The following is a 22379-nucleotide window of genomic DNA, read 5'->3' as shown; positions in this document are numbered from 1 at the left end:
CGCGGCGCGTGTCTTCCTTCAGGGAGGACCTTGGTTCTGTTTTAAGGGCAGGGCCGCGGCTAAGCTTTGGGGGCCGCAGCCCTTAGATGCATACTTGAACGTTCATGGTTTTAAAGTACGGGGATCGAGCCTAGGGTGCTCGGGATCAATCTCACCACCGTGCTTGGTGGGATTCGACTTCCCGGAAGCTAGTTTTGTGTACGAAAACCTATATTTGAATATTAAGGGAATCCATTATATTGATTGTGACTAGGTGATAAGCTAGGGCTCGGGAAGTGGATCGCGCTCGGGGGTCGTCCTTTCTAATTAAAGCATTTGGAATCAAGGTAAGAAAACTGCACCTATGTAGGTGGATAGGTCGGGAGTAAGTGTTCCCTATATTTGTTTGTGTTGCTGTGAGAGTATGTTGGGACTAAGAGTTCCCTATAATTATATGAATTGTTGTGCGAATATGTTGGGACTAAGAGTTCCCTATAATTATATGAACTGCTGTGAGAATATGTTGGGACTAAGAGTTCCCTATAATTATATAAATGTCATGGGGTGGTATTATGCTACTGGGACATGTGATAAGCGGCCTAAGGGTGCCGAAATCAACACTTGTGCACATGGTACGGCTCGGACACTAGTATCCGAGGACAGCTTATTAATCACTGAGCTCGGTTAAGCTGGCCGGAGTCAGTGGGTATGCCACTGAGATTGGCCTAAGCGAGCCAAAGACAGTGAATTAAACAGAGGGTACGGCCTGCGGGCATTAACCCTAGTTATTGCTTGGTGTAGGTTCTATTGTTGATTATGGTGTATGACTTGATGAGTACCTGGAGTTGAATTATTGGTTATTGGCCAATGTGCTGCCTTGAATGTATTTTATGGTGTGCTGGTAACTGATTAGTACCTTGTGATTATTTGGATTATGCTCAACAAACTGTTTAGCTGCTATAACTGTTATATTATGATGTTATGTTTTCTTGCTGGGCCTCGGCTCACGGGTGCTACGTGGTGCAGGTAATGCTAGTTGGCCATTGGTTGGAGAGATCTGGGGGCGAGGTGTACATAGTCAGCTGCTCGGCCACCACGGTCGGGGAAAAATGTACAGGGACGGGAACTTAAATTGTGAATTTTTCCATTAGAGTGGCTTGGTGGTTTATTTGTTAACAAGAATTTTATATTTACGTTATTTAAACCTTGTTTTGGGATCCCATGTATAAAACATGTGTTTTAGTAAAACTTAGTTGTTTATAACCAAAATTCTTTTTGACCTAACTTGCTTACGTCATTAGTTACACATTTTGAGTCAAATGACTTGACTAGCAAGTCTTGCACTATTCAAACACACAGTGTAACGGTCTTGGTTATCCAGGGCGTTACAACCATACTTCCCGTGCCTAGGTATATATTCTCCCTGGTGTCCACTAGGTTGGTATATTATGTGTATTGGGGCTCGTAACCTCTTTTGCCCTTTTTGGAGGGCTCGGGTAAGTTTTGTCCTTTCCCCGATCTCTTCCCCCAGGAGGGGTTCACGCTTTCCTTCGTTCCCCCCATTAGAGACGGCTGGGCTCCACCGGGAGTGGCACTATATCCGACCGGCGCCATACTGTATTTGGTGAATGGGGCGGATTGTGTTGGTGCATATCCCGATGAAGTGGGACCATAGACCATCGGGGTTGCGAAGGTCATTCCATGAGTGCTAGTTGATCCTGGCGCCACTTGGGGTGTCGGATAATGGTTTGCAGGATATTGCATCCCATATCCGAGAAAGGTCTAGGCACTTGGCTGGGGGGCCGACTGCCATCCAAAAGCTTGGATCCATGCCTCCTCCCAATTGATAAAGCCTTGTGCCCTCCTTATGAATTCTTCGAGGGTGGCTGCCTTGCTGCGCTGCATGTCGTCCCAGAGAGGGGACCCAGCTCGGATCTCAGATTGGAGTGCCACCAAGCACTGTCCATAGTCCACCTTAGTTTTTGAGGCTTCCTCCGTAAAGCGTTGAATGTAGGCCCTGGGGGTCTCTGTGGGGAGCTGCTTGATATTGGCAAGGGCACTAATATGTGTATCCATCCTCATGGCGGCCACGAACTGTTTGCAGAATGCTGATTGTAATCCAAACCAGGATTGGATTGATCCTGGCTTGAGTCTCTTCCACCACTCCTCCGCGGGTCCATCCAGAGTGATTGAGAAGCACAGGCACTTTCCGTTGTCATAGACGTAGGCCACGATCATCAGTCAATTATAGCAAGACAAGTGGTCCCTGGGGTCTGTGTTCCCGGTGTAGGCAAGTAGGTTCGACATTTTGAACCCCTTCGGTAGCACCACATCCAAGATGTGTTTGGCGCATGGTTCTTTTTTCTCCTCCTCAGAGTCAGAACCTCCTCCCTCTTGCTTCCGGACCAGATGATCCGTGACCTTCTTTAATTCGGCCAACTGTCCCATGAACTGTTTGGCAATTCCGTTGTCTAGGGGACCCTTTCGTTCCTCCTGTTGTTGAGGTTATTTTTCAGATCGCCCCCTCGGGGGCAAATCTTTTCCTTTTAGGCCTATTCTTTTCGGGTGTTTAGGCCATCGCGCAAGTCTATCCGGGAAGTATCGTCTCCCGAACTAATGGCCTCCGGCTCTTTTGCGTGGTGGTTTTCACTGTGATCCTTGTTCATGGAGGCACTGGGATGGAAATATCGTTCCCGTTCGGTCTGTCTAGGGACAGTCTGGGGCTTGGCACCCTACAAGCGCTTCCCTTGCAGATCGATTGGATGATCCCGTCCTGGGACGGGATGCATCCACTCTTTCCTAGGGAGCTACCCTGGGTTGGCCCCGGTTTTCGGGATGAGATGAGTTTTCCTCTGAGGGGTTGCCTTTCCCACAGGGTTAGCCACCTTGGCTTTCCCTTTTTCTTAAGCCGAGTTTAATGGGCTGTCTCCGGGATGTGGTCTCGGAGGAGGAATCAGACTTGTGTTTTCAGGCGCGCCGGTCCTAACTGGTGGGGCCGGCGGTCGTGTTCCTAGAGGCAGAACGGTTGGAGGATTGGCTACCAATCCTTGGGCAGAAATGAAGGCTTGAAAGGCCAATAAGGATTCTTGCATCTGGCGGGTGGCCTCCTTTTGTTCAATTATCCTGGCTTCCTGATCTAGGAATTGTTGTTTTAGTCGGACCACCTCTGGGTCCTCTTGTTCGGGATTCATCTCTTCTTCAGGGATTGTAGGATCCTCAGCCTCGTGATCCTTGTATCCCCCTTCATTTTCTTCGTCTTCCTCATAGTAACCCTCCTCGTAGTCTGCCTCGTCCTCGAAATTCTGGTAATCGTCGGGTTGAGGCATTTGGTAGGGTATGTCCTCGGGTTGGTCCTGAGGAATGGTTGATCGAGCAATGGCTATCTATTGCCTTGCTGTTGCTGTTGGGAAGGATCAAATACGGTATGTCTGGTGTTAACCATTGTTGCAGATGTTCAAGATCATTTCAAGCTTTCTTCGTCTCTCAATGAAAGCACCAAAATGTTTACCGAATTTTTCAAAAACTAGAATTATGAAAGATAAGACAACGAAAAGAAAATATTTAAAGATAATCACACAAAGGTTTTTTTACATGGTTGGGGCGTTAAAGAGCCTTAGTCCACGAGTCTATTGTATTAGAGCTTAGAGAGCTTTTACAATGGGGTTTTCTGCAAGTTAAGCAGAGTAATTGCTTACAAGAGAAAATTTTGCAATCCCTTCTACAGTGCACAACTGGTCCTATTTATAGGCAATTGGGTGCATTGGGTTTGGGTCGGACTAATCTGGGCCCAAAAGGGATATAATGATGGTTCACTCGTTAATGGAGGCTTAATACAAAGAACTTTGCTAAACAATACACTAATCAGGGCCCATTGGGCCGGCTTGGGCATAGTCACGCTTTACAACTGACAACAATACGTAGTTTCAAACTGGTCCACAACGGCTTCTAAGGAGATCCTGGGGACAGGATCCATCAGAGTAGTGGCAGTACCGTTCCCCAATATCAGCGTACATTCCATATGTAACCCCTTCTGCAGGTTAGTTGGGGAGACCAAACTCCATGTTTCTCAGGAATTTGTCAGAGTCAGGGAAGATCAATCCTACCAACCTGGATACCAGGTCCGAGTTCGTTTACTAATGTCCCAGTTCATTCACTAGGACCCCGATTCGTTTACTAGGGCTCAGGTTTATTTACTGATGTCTCAGTCCATTCAGACGGTTGAGCCTCATCCTTACTCGCGTCCCAGATGATGCCATTGAATCAGGACTGGAAAGAGGAGCTGGACGTGGACCTTCGTCCCGATTCCCTCGTTATGGTGGTGCCCATTGAACAATCTTAGGCTCGCTGACATTTTAGCCACTAGGCCCCTCGTCTTTCGGTCCATTGGGCTTAGGCTTGGGCTGGGCCTTTGATCTTTATAAAAGAACCCCCAGACCCAATATGTCGTGCCATGTGTCCCGGGACAAAACATGGATAACACTATGGTTTTAAAATAACCCTCAACTATAAAGAAAACTACTCCATAATCACATTCATATTCATAAACATAAATATTCAATGAAAATAAAAGAGTTTTGATAAGAAAGAAAAATTAGATTGAAGAATGTCTATGCTGATGTCTTTTTTCCTCCTTTGCAGCTCTAGCTTCTAAAATTCGCAATCCAAAGCTGTTATAAAAGTTAACCCTAACCCCTTTAATATCCCTTTCAAAAATACATTTAAATTAAAAAATTAAGGAAAAAATTGATCGTCGGCCGCGGCTAGTGTTTCTTGGCGGCTGCGGCCACTGCGTTCTGTCCCCCAGGGCACAGCTTGGAATATGGCTGGCCATGGCCGTAGTAATTTTTCCATTTTTTGATTTTCTTCAGATGCAGCCACTGACGGTATCTTAACCATAACTGTAGCTCGGAATTTGACGATTCAAAAAGCTATTGAAATCTAAGAAAAATATCTAAAACTTATATTTCTTAAAATATTTCCAAAAGAGCATTGGAAAATTATCAAAATCAAGTGTGAAGTTTCAGACTTGTAATTCCGAGCTTAGTCATTGCTTGTAAACACATCCCAAATTCATTACTTTTCATCCAAATGTCCTGGAAGTCCTAAAAACACAAAATAAACTTATTAAACATATATGAACAAATAATCAAGTGCATAATCATATATGAATAATGAATTAAAAATAGACAAATTCGATACTTATCAGGCTACTAGTATTAAGATAGGTTACCATCAACTGTGAATCTCTTTAGGAAGTCTAAGTCACATCTCTTGAGATGTAGAAATGATTTCATTTGAGTCATTTCTTTTCTTATCTATGCATACTTAATCATTCTCTCATTATTTTATTGAAACCTTGTTGCTAGCTATAGTTTGATTAAAATAGTGAGTTTGACAATGTCAACACCCCCACTATTTTATACTTCAATATTCAAGATAAATATTTTTCTTGAATATTAATTCTAGAAACCTCTTTGTTTCTAAAATTCTCATTTATGTTTAAATTGATTCCTTCTTGAATCAAATATTTTACAAACAATAACTTTAGACATCAAGCATGTGTAGATTTATTCATTCTATACATATATAGCCAAAGTAATTTAGAATGTGAAATTCCAAATCACCTATTTGATAGGATGACCAAATTAATCAATTATTATCAACAAGTAAATTAATTTAACTTTGGAGTATCACCCCCACATTTCTCACATAAAGTGAAAACATCTCTTTTTAATAGAAATCTCTTTATTTCTATTAAGTCATTTATCCTCCAAGATAAATCTAGACTTATAATTCCCAAAGTTCATCACGAGTTCTCTAAGCCACATAATAAACTCTCAATAAATCAAGATAAACAAAACCTCAATGTTAGTTTATTTAATTTATTTACTTGCTAAAGCAAGACAAATGAAATATATTTGTTGCCTTCTTTTATATATTTCACAAAAATGAAATATGTGAACAAATGCCATGTGAAAATTTCTCAAGAAAATAATCACTAATTTTTACTTTTAGTTGTCTAAATAATCTCAAAATTACTTAAACAACTTTTGTGCATTTTCTAAGAGTCCCTTTGAGATTCTTTTGAAAAGACCACTTTGACATCCATTGATTTTCCTCACTAAGATCAATTTGAAGATGTCAAAACACTTAAATCAAAGAAAATAAACTCTCATTGATTTATTTAAATACTTTGATTTCTTATACTTTAAAATTTGTTTTACAATCAAAAGTATCTCCTCATTGAGATTAATTTAAACATATCACAATCTTTAACCAAAATAAATAAAATTATCTTTAATCTAATTCACCATTGGTGTAAAGATTCAAAGTTGCTTCTCTAATTTTGTAATGTCTCCTTATTGAGACATTGAATATTTAAGAATTATCGCTACTAAATAATTTTCAAATATTTTTTTTCATTTGACCACACTTTAGACTCCAAGCCTTATGAGTCAATAAGTCATCTCATAATATTTTTTTGAATCCACCTTGATCATTTTTTTTTTTTTTGCAATAGCAAGACACAACCACTAAAAGATGTAACCCCTTAGGTTCATCTTTTCTTCTCTCATAAAATAAGATGCTCATCTCTTAAATGGGAAAATTAAAATTCCTAAATAATTCTCTTTATTTACCAAATAAATAGTAACTATCACAACATATAGCAAAAACTCAAGATGTTGAATTATCTTCTAATCTAACCACTATATTTGCAAAAGCAAATGAGATTAGAAAATAATGAACCTCATTTGTAAAAAAAAATATTCTTCTCATTTCTATCACTATGTGAAAGCCATTAGATCTTCTAAGAAGAAAAAAAGAAGAACATTACTTTATCTTATTATCTTTTCACAAGAATTCTATGGTTTCTCCTTCCATTGAAAATGAAATTAAGCTTTTGATTGTTAGAGAATATATATTTTCAATGGAAATAGGGAAAATCAAAATACAACTTTATGCAAAAAAATATAATAGACGAGGTAATTGATTAAAGAAATGTCACAATTCAATTGCACACAATATAAGTAAATAGAAAGATGTAGAAGAAGAAGATTACAAACTCAAAACAATGATAATACAAGTAAAATAAGAACAAATGAAATAACACAAACTCTCACACAACCAAAGTGTAGAGTAGTGAGGATCACCAACTTGAACAGGGTTCAAGACTTTTGTCCAAAAGCTTATTTCCCCCTATTCTCTAAGCACTAAGGGATCTCACAAGGAAATAACTCTCTGGAATTATCAAGTCTCTTTGCTGTATTTTCCAGCCAAGTGATTTTCTGGATAGAAAATTGTGTGACTTACAAGTGAGCAATAAACTCATATTTATAGAGTTTTGAGACACCCTTTGAATTTCAAATTTCACCAACTCTCATGGCTGTTACTAATGGTTTAATTGCATGTTTATGGAATTAAAAATGAGTTTTGAGAGTTACATGAGGTGTTAGAACCGTTCAAGATGGAAAAAGAAGTTGGAGTTGTCTGTCAGCGTCCTTGGTCGCGGCGGCCAGAGATGTTCCTGGCAGCAGCCACTAGCCTCTGTCCCCCAGGCTGCGGCCACAAGCAATTTTAGTCTCCAAAAATTTAGTTTTTCCAAAACGTCCAAAATCCTTTCCCACATGATTTTGTAACATCCATATACCTAATAGGAGTTAAAAACATGTCTCCAACAACAATATTACATAATGACTCCATGAAATTCAAACACAAATGTGTAACTCTTAATCTATACATTATTTGATAATACGTGAGAGTTAAAAATATGTAACTGATTTTGTAACTCCAAAATATGTTACATTTGGTATACAAATGTATCAAATTTCGTAACTCTCAACAATATGTTACAAGGTGTAATAAATCACATTTGTGTGATAAATTATATTTTGTCCAAGAGAAACGGAGAGTGAATTAGGAGAGAGTGAGAGAGAGAAGATATAAGATAAGGGAGGCTAAAAAAATAAAAATGGTATTTTTGGAAACAAACCAAATAATAATATTATTTTTTAATATTAGTATTGGGTGACATTTTTTAGATTTATGAAACTCAAATTTCCCTTCTTTAATAAGTTATATATCACATTCATATTTCCTAACAAAACCAAGGTCCATTAACCGATGATAAGAACGTTTATAACATCTACAGAAATTAAATACAAATAGGTTAGACTGGAGCCTAAAAAAATTGGGAGCAAGGAAATAGATATAGAGCGTATAAAAGCACATATACACAAATATAACGAAAGTGGATATGTATATATAGATTCTATTCTAAGGTCAAATCACTACAATTTTTTTAGAAAACGCTTACTTTAAGTATGCCTTTGAGTCCTCGGTTATAATTTTACATATGCATTTCTTTATGACAAAACTTGTATGCGTTGACAGTGACATTGAAAAATTAATGATTACTCAAAATCACCAATTTAATCTCACCTATTAGCTAAATATTTTTAATATCATATATATTTATATGCGTATAGGCTAACATGTCACAACAATTTGGACCAAAACTATAGTTTTATATTCACTAGATCTAAACTACATGCATGTTAAATGCTACAACACATTCACAAGGGTATACCAATTCTAGTCTTCTTTAATTATATATTGACAGCTAAGCAGATATTAGTTAGAAACTCTTCTAGATTGAATGAATGATGACTCAAAAGAGGACAAGTTTGAAGACATAATACTGATGTTAATCTGAAAACTAATCATTACAATTTTTTTCTTCATCATAATTTGTCTTTATTTGCCTCCTTTATTCTTTTACAACTGCTAAGGTATTTTTCTATATATATAACTAAATTTTATTACCTTCTCCCACTCTATTTTTCCCATTAACACGAGCCTTTCTGATTTTGTTATTTTTCTACATAAATACAAATAATGCTACTCGGTAACTCTCCATTAAATTAAGACCAAGTAATTACCTATTTGAGACTTAATAGCTATAAGCTTCTGTTGATTCTTTTTTCTTTCTATTTTCTCCATCGTATATCACTAATTACATAATAATTAAGAATAGACATTGACTCGATTTGTTATGAAAAAAAAACTTATATATCTTTTTCCCCTATCTTTTACCTTTTTGATAATTTTTTTTATTAATGAACCATATATTGAAATTAACAAATTTAGAACGTGAGATTTTGATTGATTTTTCCTACTCAACAAATCACATGTGACCATTAATAATACCGCTAGCCATTTGCCAAAGATAAACACAACCAATTAACAGAAATATAGTACTTAAAAATGACCACTAGATATATGTAGTACTTAAAAATGTATTATTGGAAAACAAATATATCAATTATCAGGGTTGTTACAACTGTATGTTAAAAGGGTTTGTGTACATGAGATCTTATAATGCAATTGAGAGAGAAACAAAAATCTTGGACAGTTTATTAATTTCAAATCTAACTTCATTTTTGGCCATGAATGATCAAATATACAGAAGAGCAAAAGTTTCTCTTTATTATCACAAATTAATGGCTGTCGTTTTTTGGTGGATATCACTTCACTTCTTTGGGACTTCACCATTTCATATTTTTCTATACCTATTACACTAAATGACAATTTATTGCCTTTTATTAATGAGAAGAAACTATTGTATTTTCTTTAATTTTGTTTTTTGCATTTTCTTTAAAATTGAAAGAAAAAAGAACAAATACGGTGAAAGGCAGTCAAAATTCAAAACAGTAAAAAGATGCAAAGCCCATAGCCCATTTTAATAATAATGAAAAAAGAGAGGGTTTTGACTTAGAAGGCTAGCTAAGGGAGAGAGGTGGTGTTTGGGTTCAGGCCAAAATATCCCAATCTCACAACTCAGCGTTATTCACTTCGGTCGTACTATTTTTCTGAACCCACACTTGCCACGTGTCGTACTTGACTTTTTGACCCAACCGACACTTTCTTTACCAACACAACTCCCAATCCCATATTATTAAACTAAATATTATTCACTTAACAAAAATTACACATACTAACCTCAACACACATCCAAGACACAACAACCAAAAAATAAATAAAAAATCATTAAAAAAATCGAAAATATATATAAATAAATAATAACTAAAAAGAAATTAAAAGACACATAACATAATCTATGTTCTGTTTCGCACACGTCCATACAGAAACAAGCCAGCCTTTGACAGCTTTACTTTCTCTCTCTACAACTTGTCTGGCTCTCTCTCTTCTCTTCTCTTTTCTGTGTCTAAAACCCGCCTCATTCTTGGGTCTGTTGTCGGAAGAAGCCATGGGTATCCATATCCGTGGCGACCAAAAGCTTTTCCTTTTGTCATTCTTCGTATTCGCCGGAATATGCTTCTCATTGCCGGAAAATGCCAACCCCAGGTCGTTCTCTTCCTCGAACACGTCCTCATCGGGTCAGATCAACTCTAACTCGATCCTGGTTGCTCTCCTTGACTCGCATTACACTGAGCTCGCCGAGCTCGTCGAGAAGGCTCTGCTTCTTCAGACACTCGAGGAAGTCGTCGGCACCGCCAACGTCACCATTTTCGCTCCGCGGAACGAAGCACTCGAGCGTGGCCTCGACCCCGAGTTCAAGCGCTTCTTACTCGAGCCGGGTAATCTCAAATCGCTCCAGAAGCTTATCTTGTCTCACATCGTCCCGACCCGGATCGGATCCGACGATTTGCCCAAGAACGCTGACTCTGTCCACCACAGAACTCTCTCCCACGAACATATCCACCTCGAACGACAAGATTCCGGCGAGTGGACTGTGGATCTCGCTCGGCTCACACACCCCGATTCCGTGACCCGACCCGATGGTGTGATCCATGGGATCGAGAGGGTTCTGATTCCCCGCACTGTCGAAGATGACTTCAACCGCCGGCGTAGTCTACGGACGATCACAGCCGTTAAGCCAGAAGGGGCTCCTGAGGTTGACCCGAGGACTAACCGGTTGAAGAAACCAGCTCCGCCTGCCAAACCCGGTTCACAGCCGGCTCTCCCGATCTACGACGCAATGGCTCCCGGTCCTTCTCTGGCTCCGGCCCCAGCTCCCGGACCTGGTGGTCCCCACCACCATTTCGATGGCGAGAGCCAAGTTAAGGACTTCATCCAGACCCTCCTCCATTACGGCGGGTACAATGAAATGGCCGACATTTTGGTAAACTTGACTTCGTTAGCCACAGAAATGGGTCGTTTGGTCTCAGAGGGTTACGTACTGACTGTGCTGGCACCGAACGATGAGGCCATGGCGAAGCTTACTACGGACCAGCTCAGTGAGCCAGGGGCTCCGGAGCAGATAATGTACTACCACCTCATACCAGAGTACCAGACAGAAGAGAGCATGTACAACTCGGTGCGACGGTTTGGGAAGGTCCGATACGACACACTTCGGCTGCCTCACAAGGTCTTGGCCCAAGAGGCGGATGGGTCTGTACGGTTCGGGCACGGGGAAGGTTCGGCTTATTTGTTCGATCCGGATATCTACACCGACGGTCGGATTTCGGTTCAGGGGATCGATGGGGTTCTGTTCCCGCCTGAGGAGGTGGAGCCCAAACCCGTTTCCCAAACGGTTCAACCCGCCAAAGTTGTAGCCAAGCCCAAGAGAGGTATTTTTTTAATTTTACTTTATTTAGTTTTTTTTATATTGTTTTTTGCCTTTTGGGTTGTTCTTGCTTTGTTAAGTAAAAGTTACTCAATAATTGCTTGGAACTTGGATTAAGTAATCGCTAAAAAGTGAAAGAAGAAGAAAAAAAAATTGGGGGGAAAATTGACCATTTCTGGAGTTTTCTTTTAATGTAAAGTGAGAGTGGATGAAGTGTAGACTGTAGGGAATAAGTGGCAAAAAAGCATTACCTTCAATAGGAGTCTTTGGTATCTGAGAGTGAAGGTTTTTTCTTGGTTTACACATCACCATATGAGATAGTGATTATTAGTAAGGGCAATAAGTTTAGTTAAAGCCAAGCCCATGTGGATTGATCAGAGTAGACAGTTTTTGATAAAAGTCTTCTTCAAGTTTCTAAGATAAGTAATGGGAACAAGTGTGAAGTCTTCGTGGTTACCAAATTTACCTTCAAGATGAAATATGATATGCCTCAATTATAAGTGGCGAGATGTGATCAAATTTAGATTCTCTTTTGTTTTACTATTTGTGTGTTTTAAGAGACTTTGGTGAAGTTCGCCATTTCAATGATTAATACACTATGGTAATGAGTGATAATGAGTTTTGTTAGACAATTTTGTAATTTCTTACGGCACAACACAAACAAGAGTTATGGTGGTATTGATGTGTGTTGACTAATCTCTCCTGTATCGTATGAAATGGTTCAAAACACTAAGGCGTTTTTTTAATACCAATAGATGTCCTAAATTTCCCCAAGTTTATGTCATGACCTATTTGTTAGTAATATAGGACTAAGTCAACTTGAGAAACTAAGTTTGATTTTAGTCGTCTTGAAATCCAATAGAAGAGATAAAAATAAACATTAAAATAAAAATAAAAGTTGGATATATCTTTGCTTTTTTTTATTGGATTAAAGTTGAGTAGTTAGCAGAGATAACTTGATGGCTTAGTATTGACTTCCGGGATGGGACTTTTGAACAGCTAAAAGACTAGAATTATTGGTGGTAAATTGATACTTAAGTTTTTTATTTTATTTTTATTTTTGTCTTTGTTATCTGATTCTTTTTATCTTTTTAGAAGGTTTATGTTAACAAGGACATTTGGCTCTAGTTCCCCCACCAACCAAAAAATTATCACGATAGTAAAAATAGCTGAATATTACTATGTCTTTGTTGTGAATTTATCAAAGATACTGTTATTTCTATTTTTGAAATATTCTTAATCACTCCTTGTGCTGTCTCACTTGCTTTTTTTTTTGTTAATGGCATCTGTAGATAAACATTATAACATCAGTAGATAAACTTGAATTCCTAATTTGTTCATCTGGACTTCTTAATTTGAAGAAGCATGGTATAGACATGATCACTTTTTCTCGTCTTTATTTGTATATTAATTCATAAATTTGAAAATTTGCAGGAAAATTGCTAGATGTAACATGCCAGATGCTCAGAGCCTTTGAACAGGATTGGCGATACTCCTCGTGCCATTGATAATTGCTCTAAAATCCTCTGGTTGATTGATTCAAGAAAACGGGCTAAGGTCAGCAATCTTATCATCTCTTATTATTAGATCATTCTATTTAGTACCAAAAAAAGTGTTTTGTTTCTAATTTCATTACGAAGATTGTGAGATTTGCCTTTAAATCAAACATTCATGAACAATGTTAAACACTTTTATAATTGGCACAACACAACTCAAGTCCGAACCAGGGCAGAGTCATCACATTGATAGAATGTTTTAAAGCTGATGAAAAATATTGTTGTTGCTTGGTTGCTTGCTAATTTCACCAACTTCTTCTATACCTGAATCAACTTATTTATTATTATTTTTCCAATATAATTCTGAGTATTGGTATCATTGATGCAGAGTTCTGGAAATTGCAAAGGATGTAAAAAGACATGGAAAAGAAAGGAAGCATACTTGAATGCACAGTAGCTTTTTCCTTCTCTTTTTGTTTTCATTTTTCTTCTGTTTTTGGGTTTTTTTTTGGGTCTTTGTATTTTTTATTCTTATAATTTTATTTTTCTTTGAGTTTGGGTCCTGGAATAGAGAAGTAAAGCAACTCTAGCTCCAAATATAATATTATAATTTAAGTACATAAGTGTATGGTTAGCAGTATTATTGTTACTCTTGAATTTTTAGGTGGCTTGTGGTGGTGGGATTTTAAGGTGTGTGTAATCGAAAAGGTTGGGGCAGAGTGTCTTGCACGTTTTCGTCTGTGCCCACTTTCAATAAAAGTTTCAAACAGAAAAAACTCTGTGAAAGTGCAATAAAACGATTCTTTTCTGTAATTATGTATTCAAGCAAGCATCTCTCTTATCATCTCTTCTAATCTTATTTTAGTTTCCAATTAGTTTTTTTAGTTCAGTTATATCCATATATATATTTTTGTTGTGTGCCATTGTAAATGGAAAAGCAATATCATAGTATTAATTAAGAATTCCACGTATTTCTTATAAATTATTTTAGCACAACTTAATGATTTTCTTTCCTCATTATCAAGATAGATGAATTGCTACTTAAAAAAAGAACCATTTTTGTACTGTGAAGGATGTTTTATGCCAGGATTGAATGAATAATATGATGTAATGATCTATGATAATAATCAATTGGTAATAAAATGTGATACTTAGCATGTTATAAATCCCATCGTGGCGTCAAAATAAATGGTATTATATATAAATATGACTATTAATTTAGCTAGTAACAATGTCGTAATTATGATTATTATGGATTTTGTATGTTAAATAAATTATGATCTTAATTTGATATTGTTTGCAACTGGTTAACTAAGATAGATTGATTAACAGTGTTGATTGAAAAGAATCATGCGATGTCAAGTGTTTATATTTTATCTAAGAATATAGTTAGTTGTGTGACCAACAATTTCTTTTTTCAAATATTTAATAAGTTCTGGTTCAGATCAAGTAGTTTATAAGCTTTATGAGTTGGTAAGTTGACCTGCACTTAATACTTTGATCTATTCTCCAAATATATTTTATTTCACGTTTGCTCATTATCTCGAAATGCATACAATAACCATACTTAGTGTGTGGTCTCACATTAGGTGTTGACTACATTTCTAACACAAAGTAAAACGTAGTTAAGTAGATTGAATTCTGCTTCGAAAACTTGTATTAAACTTTGTTGATCATTACTTTTCTAGTTCAATTTAGGGTCCAATTTTTGGCATTGACATTTGTGTACATTTCTTTCGCATATTGCTCTCCAGCTTGATATCCCATGCCATAACCAACATAATATACTGTACATACATTTTACACAAACTTCCAATGTTAATGCATAAATTTACATTTGAGAAAAAAAAACTATGATAATAAAAAAGAGGTTTTGAGGAAGTAAGAAAAGGGAACTTAGTGACCTTTGATTTGGTTTTTCTTCACATTTTTTTTTCTTAATAGCATCCATATACACGTACACATGTGCCACTTTCAGAGGAGAGGACTACTATGAAAATGAGTTCATAACTTTCAGTGCACAAAACTGTTACAACTTGACTTACAAATAAACTAACGGCAACACAAGTTCAATTTATAAAACAGAAAAACAGTAGCCAACCTAAAGAAAAAGTTGCAATCTACTGGTTTTATTTCTGAAAAGAGAAAAATTCTCCAATTCATTAGAACAGTCTACCATAAAGCAGAGAGACTAGTGAAGTTCACCATAACATTTTCAACAAAAGGTGCGTTCGGAATTTTATTGCTGCAAAAGAAGGAAGTTATTTCATCATTTAGAATCGTCCTTGAGTTTTGTTATCCCACCACTCTAGGAACTTGGTTTGGGCAACCGCGGTGTCCAACTTGTAGAGCTGCAGGGCATGGTTAGCAGCTTCTTGTCCAAAAGTCCAACCAAAAACACCCCCAGCTAGAAGGGACAGTCCAGCACCTGTCAAATACAAGGGACTTCAAAATTTTGACTCATCCATACCATCATACCAGACTTTTCATACATTCTGTTCAATGATAATGATAAAATTGGGCAATTATGGCACAAGATGTTTAGTTGTGGAATGGAATGAATTTTCCTTTAGTTTTTTTGCTGGAAATTTTCCATTAGTTTAGTTAAGGAAAGATTATTCCGTCAAGTGGTAGAATCCTTTTTTCAATTGGAATGACCTTTCATGGGTTAAGATGAGGAAATCAAACAGAGAAATAAATAGTTTTTAGGAATCCCATTTTCGTTCATTTTTCCATTACTGCAAACCAAACATGCACTAAAGTAAGAATTCATTTTGAATCTGTAAGCTCCTAGAGTACAGGAACAGAAGCAACTGAATCAGGAAGAGTAAAGAACCCTGAGACAGAAAACAGAAAGTAACACATCCACAGATGAATAGTTGAATCTAACAATTTATGCAAGGTATTTATCTGCACTTTCATAGCAAACGACATTTTATTCCTATGTTATTGAGTTGAGATAACAGGAGTATAGAGGATCTTTGCAGTGCAATACGCGAGAGTAGTAGCACATACAAGAGTTTCAAAAAAAAAAAAAAAGAAGATTTAGGCTGGGCTGGAAAAAAAAATTTATAATGAAAACACAAGTTTTATATGGAAACTTATATTGTAAAAGAATTGATGACAGATGCGTGCAAACAAAATTTAAGGTCCCTGGGCAAATGTAAAGAAAGCAAAACGATAAGTTATTCCAATTTACAATCCGAGCTTGTGCTAATATTCCAAAAACTATTTCCCTCCCAAGAGTAAAATGAGATAGCTATAACACCGTCATATTCCAAGGATCTCTCTTGCATTTTTAAAACTACAATAACTCCAGTGACAAGCCAGTACTACTTACATTTTCACCGTCATAATCACTTTCTACTAACCTCATTGGTGTGAATTCAAAATACTAGATAAACATGACAAAACTAATACCGTAAAATATTGTTGCAAAAAATACCCTAAAACTTGTAATATACAAATGATTTTATAGGAAACAAAACCATATCACAAAAGAGAGAATCTGGAAATATCAATGCTCTAGAAACTTTAGTTTCAAATTGAAAAATGTGATGGGTTTGACCAGTTGCAAAAGAGGCAAACACAGAGAAAATCATTTCTTGATTCAAGAATTATATTCTAATGATGCAATTTTAAGGCATTGATGGGCTACAGTGGTCTCCAATTTCAGAAACAATGTGAGAATGGATGTTCAGAGGATTTCAAGATGAGATAAAGGCAGCGGTGTTTGACTGTGAAGGAAACAAAGCTCCAGAACCAGATGGCTTCACTTTAAGAATAATTGAGAGAATATTAAAGAGGATCTCATGAAAAATTATAGTAAGACCAAAATAGTGTCATAAACATTTCCACCAATGAAACGTATGTGTGCTTGTCTCTAAAAAACCTCATTCATGCGCAATAAATAAGTTTTGCCCCATCAGTTTAATCACTAGCCTCTACAAAATAATCTCAAAAATTCTTGCTAATAGATTGAGAGATGTGTGATCTGACTCAGTCTAAGAGGCTCAAGGAGATTTTATAGCTGAAAAACATATATTGGATGTGGCTTTGATAGCATATGTTGGTGGAAGAATACAGGGAGGATGGTAGAGATGTTGTGGTATTGATCAATGTTTAGAAAAATTGTTTTTATTCCTTGGGGTGTTTTGTCTTTGGGAGGCGAGGCATACGCCTCAAATTTTTAATTAAAAAAATACCTAAAAATATCAAGAATGAATAATTAAAAAATAATAAAGCATAAAATAAAAGCAAATGTTTGAATTAAACATAAAATGTCAAATAAATCACAGTTACATAAGAAATCTGTTTTTTTGGGCAATAAAACATCTGATGTTAATTAAACTCAGCATAAAAATGTCCATTCATTTTCTTTCTCTAATATAACATAAAAGTTTAATTTCTATTACTAAAATCTTAGATTCTACTATCCTAGAACAAATTGGAGTGGTGATGCCTTATCTTTTTTTTTTTTGAAGGAAGAATAATTAGTGGTACGACTACTAGTCGAGGCATTATTAGGTTTCTAAAAATACTGGGCATTTGTTGGGCTTTTTAAAAAATTTAAACTCTTAAAACACTAAGGCCCAAGTCTGGGTATTTAAGCACAATTCATATTGGGCTCAATGTTTTGGGCTTTGCCCTAATTCCAGAGAGAGGCTTGGTGCAAAATGACCCTTACCGTGTGTGAAAGTAAGTAAACGTCCATGTTTTTAATTTTTTAGTAAAATAGCCTAATCACACTTTTAATATTACATATTACCAAATATGTACTTTAGCAAATTACTATTTTGTTCTATATATGTATATTAGTTTTTATTTTAAAGTTATTTTGATTTTTTTTTTAGTTTTTTATAGGTTGTTGGATGGTATACCATACCACAAAATACATATACTGAGTTGAAAAATAATATACCAACAAAACTTATTACTAAAAAATGTATATACTATACTAACAAAATTATATACTACCATTAAAATATATATATATATAGCATGATACAAAATTATATACTACCATTATATATAATAAGATAGAAATTAAATATGATAAACAAAAATTGATATACCATACTACAAAAAAAATACACACTAGTTAAAAAATAATATACCAATAAAAAACTTAAAAAATCAATATAACTTTAAAAACAAAACTAATATACATATACTACTATATTAAAGTCATACATAAATAAATAAAAAAATTATAGAAAATGACAATTTAAGTAATCAACAATGTAAAAGAGTCATTTCTCTACAATTTTACAAATGAGGACATTAGTTTCTTGATGCTATCGTTTTGGGTCATTTACTATAATTTCTCTTCAAGAGATTGAGGGAGGCATGCAACTCCCTCAATCCTATTAGGCCCTACATGAGGCAGTGCCTCACATCGCTTCCCTGCCTGCACCTTTCCCTCCGCCTCAAAAGCGCATTTTTTAACCATGGTATTTTGGGAAAGCATATGACAAAGTTGAATGGCCATTTTTTAATTTTGTACTGGAGCAAAAAATATTTGGGATCAATGGCATTTGCGATTGACAAATTGATTATCCTAGATAACATACTCAACTATGATCAATCGTAAACCAAGGTAAATTTAGAGGTACTAGAGGTTTGAGGTGAGCTGCAAACTCTAAATTGATTCAATAATCGCTTTAAGAGAGACAAGGGATATGAGTAGATCAGTTGGTTTCTCATGGAATCTAAAGTTCATTATTTACTTAACTAGCAAGGGGCTACTACAAGTTTTAGAATTGATTATGGTGTTGGATTCTCTTAGATGTTGTGCTTTGGTAGATGATAGGAGAATTTGGAAGCTAAATGGGTCGAAGGTATTCTCTTGTAAATCTATGCTCAATAAGCTAAACACATTGGAGGGCTTTAACAACTTTAATCTAAGCTTGCTAATTCATACGGAATTCTTTGGCTCCTCCAAAAGTGACTATGTTTGAGTCGTTGACAGCATTCAATAAATTGAACACACATGAGAATTTACAGCGATGCAAGCCATTTTGGCTGATTTCTCATAGCTGGTGTGTTCTATGTAAAAAAAAGCTTTGAAATTAGGACCACCTATTTTTTTGTTGCTTTTTTACTGGGATTATTTGGGCGACATTCCTACAACTAATAGTAGTTGCCTGGGTATGGCCAGCACATTGACAAGATATTCTGCAGCAAATGGAGGGTTTTGGTAGGAATGGAAGAGTTTTGGGAAGAAGGAAAGTGTGGAATGTGGGTACCTTTGCTATACTTTGGGCCATATGGTTGGGGAAATATAGTTGAATCTTCAAAGATATAGAAGAGGAAACAAGTGACATTTGGAAGAGAGTTAAATATTGGATGGCTCTATGGATTTTCAATGATAAAGATTTCAAAGATTCTCCTTTTTCCATGCTACTTAATGTTCGGTCATTGTGGATGTAATTTGACACTAAACTTTTCTTTTCTATATATTAGATCATGAATAGCTTACTAAGTTGAAAATTGAATGACATTCATCTTTTATCAAAAACAACCTGTGTTTCTTGTCAGAGAAAAAAAAATGAAAATAGGTCTTACATTGAACAAGACAGAAGATGAGAATCAACAAATTTGATATCTCCCTAGTTAAACAAATTTGAAAGCTTAAAATTAATAATTAATATTTAGCAAAATAAATCTAAGAACAATTTGGGAATAACAAAATCATTTAAGAGTTCTATTCATTTCAGAGTAAAACATTTATCATGCCACCAGGAAAATTTCATGCCAAATTGCGTAGTGCTTAGTTGAGCTACTAGAGTTAAGAGTAAAGAAACAAAAGTATTACCATGCAAACTCCTTGAATACTTCCAGGCAACCCCCGCAGTTGATACTGCTCCAATAATACTTCCTGTGATACCATAATTCATTGCTTCTCTAGTAGTCTTCAGCTGTTAAGAAGTAATTCCAGCGAACCAAAAAAAAAATAGATCAGGCTAAAATTTTCCTTTGCATATATTTTCTATCTAAAGTGGGCTCCAGATATTACTTTCTGAACTAAAATAATTGATAGATAAACAAACAAAAATATCTACTCAAAAAATTAACATTGACAAAGATTATGCTAAACTTCGTCAAACATAAATTAAGAATATTTCCCGCTTTACATTACAGAGTGTATCAAAATCTTGCCTAAGCATAAGGGATAGTCTGCATCTGGGAGAGTTGGCTGAGTTAAACAGCTTTCTTTATATGTTTAATGAAAAGGGAAAGCCAAAGAAAATAAGAAACAAGAAAAAAAAATTTGGGACAAGATGGTGGTGTTGTTCCAGGACTTTCTGAACATACAGGAGTAATAACATCACAGACCAACATCATTTCAGACTCAAAAAAACCATTAATCCAAGGCATTCATCAGCTTCTGTATCAGCGTTAGACATAATACAAATCTGTACAAACAAAAAATGTATAAACACATCATAGAAGCATGGTCAATAGACAGTTGTTGAAGAGATGAAAAGAATGTAGCAAACCCTAAGTTATATTTACAAAATCAATCCACAGAATTGGCAATCAAACTTTTTTACCATAGCAATGTTAAATTAGATAACAAGTTGGGGAGCTTTTGCTTCTTTCAGATGAAGGAAACTATAAAAAGCCACAAATATATGTAAACCCAGATGAATTTTATCATCCTCAAGCTAAAATCCATTAAAATCTCATCAGAATGACATTTTTCAAACAGAGAGAGAGAGAGAAATGAAAAAAAGGGACTGACAGTGGGGCCGTGAACAGGGTCGGAAGCAATGAATTCTTCGACATCGGAAGGAGTCCAACGGGGAAGGGGTTTTTCACGGTTGACGAACTTGGTAAAGTGTTCCAAAAACGAAAACCTCTCGCCCCAAAACTCTTTGTAGCCTGACCAATACTTTGTCAAGGGCGATTTCGATGATGAATCTTCCGCCATATTCTTCTGTCTCTCAATCAAATCACAAACACTCTTACTCTTCTCTTTCGATTGCCCGCTACTCTCTCCGCCCTACCCCTCCCTTGAAAACCCAATATCAATATAAAACCTTCTCTCTGAAATGACTCAAATATAGGCTAACCAACCAGAGTATAAACTGCCATTAGTAATGGGAAATAGTCCCTACTATTAAAAAAAATATTTCAGATAACAATTTTATTTCGATGCTAAACATTCTTATCTAACCAAAATACTACTTCTATTTTTCTACCCAATTTTTTTACATCTCATTTCTCTCTCTACACTCTCGGTTTCTCTCTCTCTCTCTCTCTGTCTCTCTCACAAAAAACCCCAACTTCCCATCGAACCCAACCCCCCGTCGAGCCCCAACCCCCTATCGATCCCCAACCTCTGTCGAGCCCCAGCCTTTGTCGAGCCCAACCCCTGTCGAGCATCTCAGGCGACCCATCTCCATCTACCCGAGACCCACAAAAACACAATCCTTTGGAACTCGAGACCAATGGCGCCAATTTCCTCCCACTGCGATAATCAAAGGTTAGATCTCGAACCCAACTCCATATTTAATCGAAAAACAAGGTAGGCTCTGTGATTTGTGGAATGGGTTCGTCGATATTGTGGGATTTTTTTTTCTGGGTTTGAATCAGTGGCTTGATAGGATTGATAATAGGCTCAAGAGGGTTCGATAAATGCACGATATGAGCTCGATAGGAGGAATGTAAATTGATCGATAGGCTCAATAGGTTCGATAGTAGGCTCAATAGGGCAGTATGAATGGTTCGATAAATGCTCAATAGGATGAGTGTAAATTGCTCGATAGGCGCTCGACAGTGTATCGATAGTCTCGATAGTTTTAGGGATAATGTTGTTCGATAGGCTCGATTGTAACTCGATGCATGCTCGATGGTTCTTTCATGTAGTTAGATTATGCTTTTCTCGATAGGCTCGATAGTGGCTCGATAGTTTTAGGGGTGATGTTGCTCGATAGACTCGATTGTAGCTCGATACAGGCTCGATGGTTCTTTATGTAGACAAATTATGATTTTCTCGATAGGCTCAATAGTTTCTCGATAGTGGCTCGATAGGGTTATGTTGTAGCTCAATGATAGCTCGATAGAGCTCGATGACAGTTTTTACTTCAGTTTTCTTATGATTTTTTTTTTTGAATTTTTGTTCGATTCTGTTTAACATTCTGTTTTCTTACCAATTATTTTCATGTGTCGATGCAAATGTCGAAGTTACTTGTTCTGTTTCAAGATCACTTTCCTGGCCGAGTCACATATAGGGGTGGTAGGACTTTGGTTGATATTAAGAAAAGGTTTGTGGAGCTCGACCTAATAGAAAGGGCTAAGGAATCCTCTTT

General features: G+C 36.4%; 2 protein-coding genes across 2 annotated transcripts; one reads left to right on the top strand and one right to left on the bottom strand.

The window, feature by feature from the left end:
- The first annotated feature begins 10096 nt into the window (after positions 1 to 10096).
- On the top strand, positions 10097 to 13875 carry LOC133788879 (fasciclin-like arabinogalactan protein 16). Its single transcript, XM_062226511.1, has 3 exons — positions 10097 to 11570; positions 13001 to 13123; positions 13451 to 13875. The coding sequence occupies exons 1-2, from the start codon at positions 10097 to 10099 to the stop codon at positions 13072 to 13074; spliced, it is 1548 nt and encodes a 515-aa protein (XP_062082495.1). The 3' UTR covers positions 13075 to 13123; positions 13451 to 13875.
- Positions 13876 to 14944: 1069 nt separating this feature from the next.
- On the bottom strand, positions 14945 to 21171 carry LOC133788878 (succinate dehydrogenase subunit 6, mitochondrial). Its single transcript, XM_062226510.1, has 3 exons — positions 20810 to 21171; positions 19880 to 19982; positions 14945 to 15490 (listed from the first exon to the last, which is right to left on the bottom strand). The coding sequence occupies exons 1-3, from the start codon at positions 20996 to 20998 to the stop codon at positions 15336 to 15338; spliced, it is 447 nt and encodes a 148-aa protein (XP_062082494.1). The 5' UTR covers positions 20999 to 21171; the 3' UTR covers positions 14945 to 15335.
- Positions 21172 to 22379: the final 1208 nt, after the last annotated feature.

Source organism: Humulus lupulus, chromosome 7 (assembly GCF_963169125.1).
Source record: "Humulus lupulus chromosome 7, drHumLupu1.1, whole genome shotgun sequence".
NCBI classification, from domain to species: Eukaryota; Viridiplantae; Streptophyta; class Magnoliopsida; order Rosales; family Cannabaceae; genus Humulus; species Humulus lupulus.
Note: the sequence above shows the minus strand (reverse complement) of the source record. Positions and strands in the feature narration are given on the sequence as shown.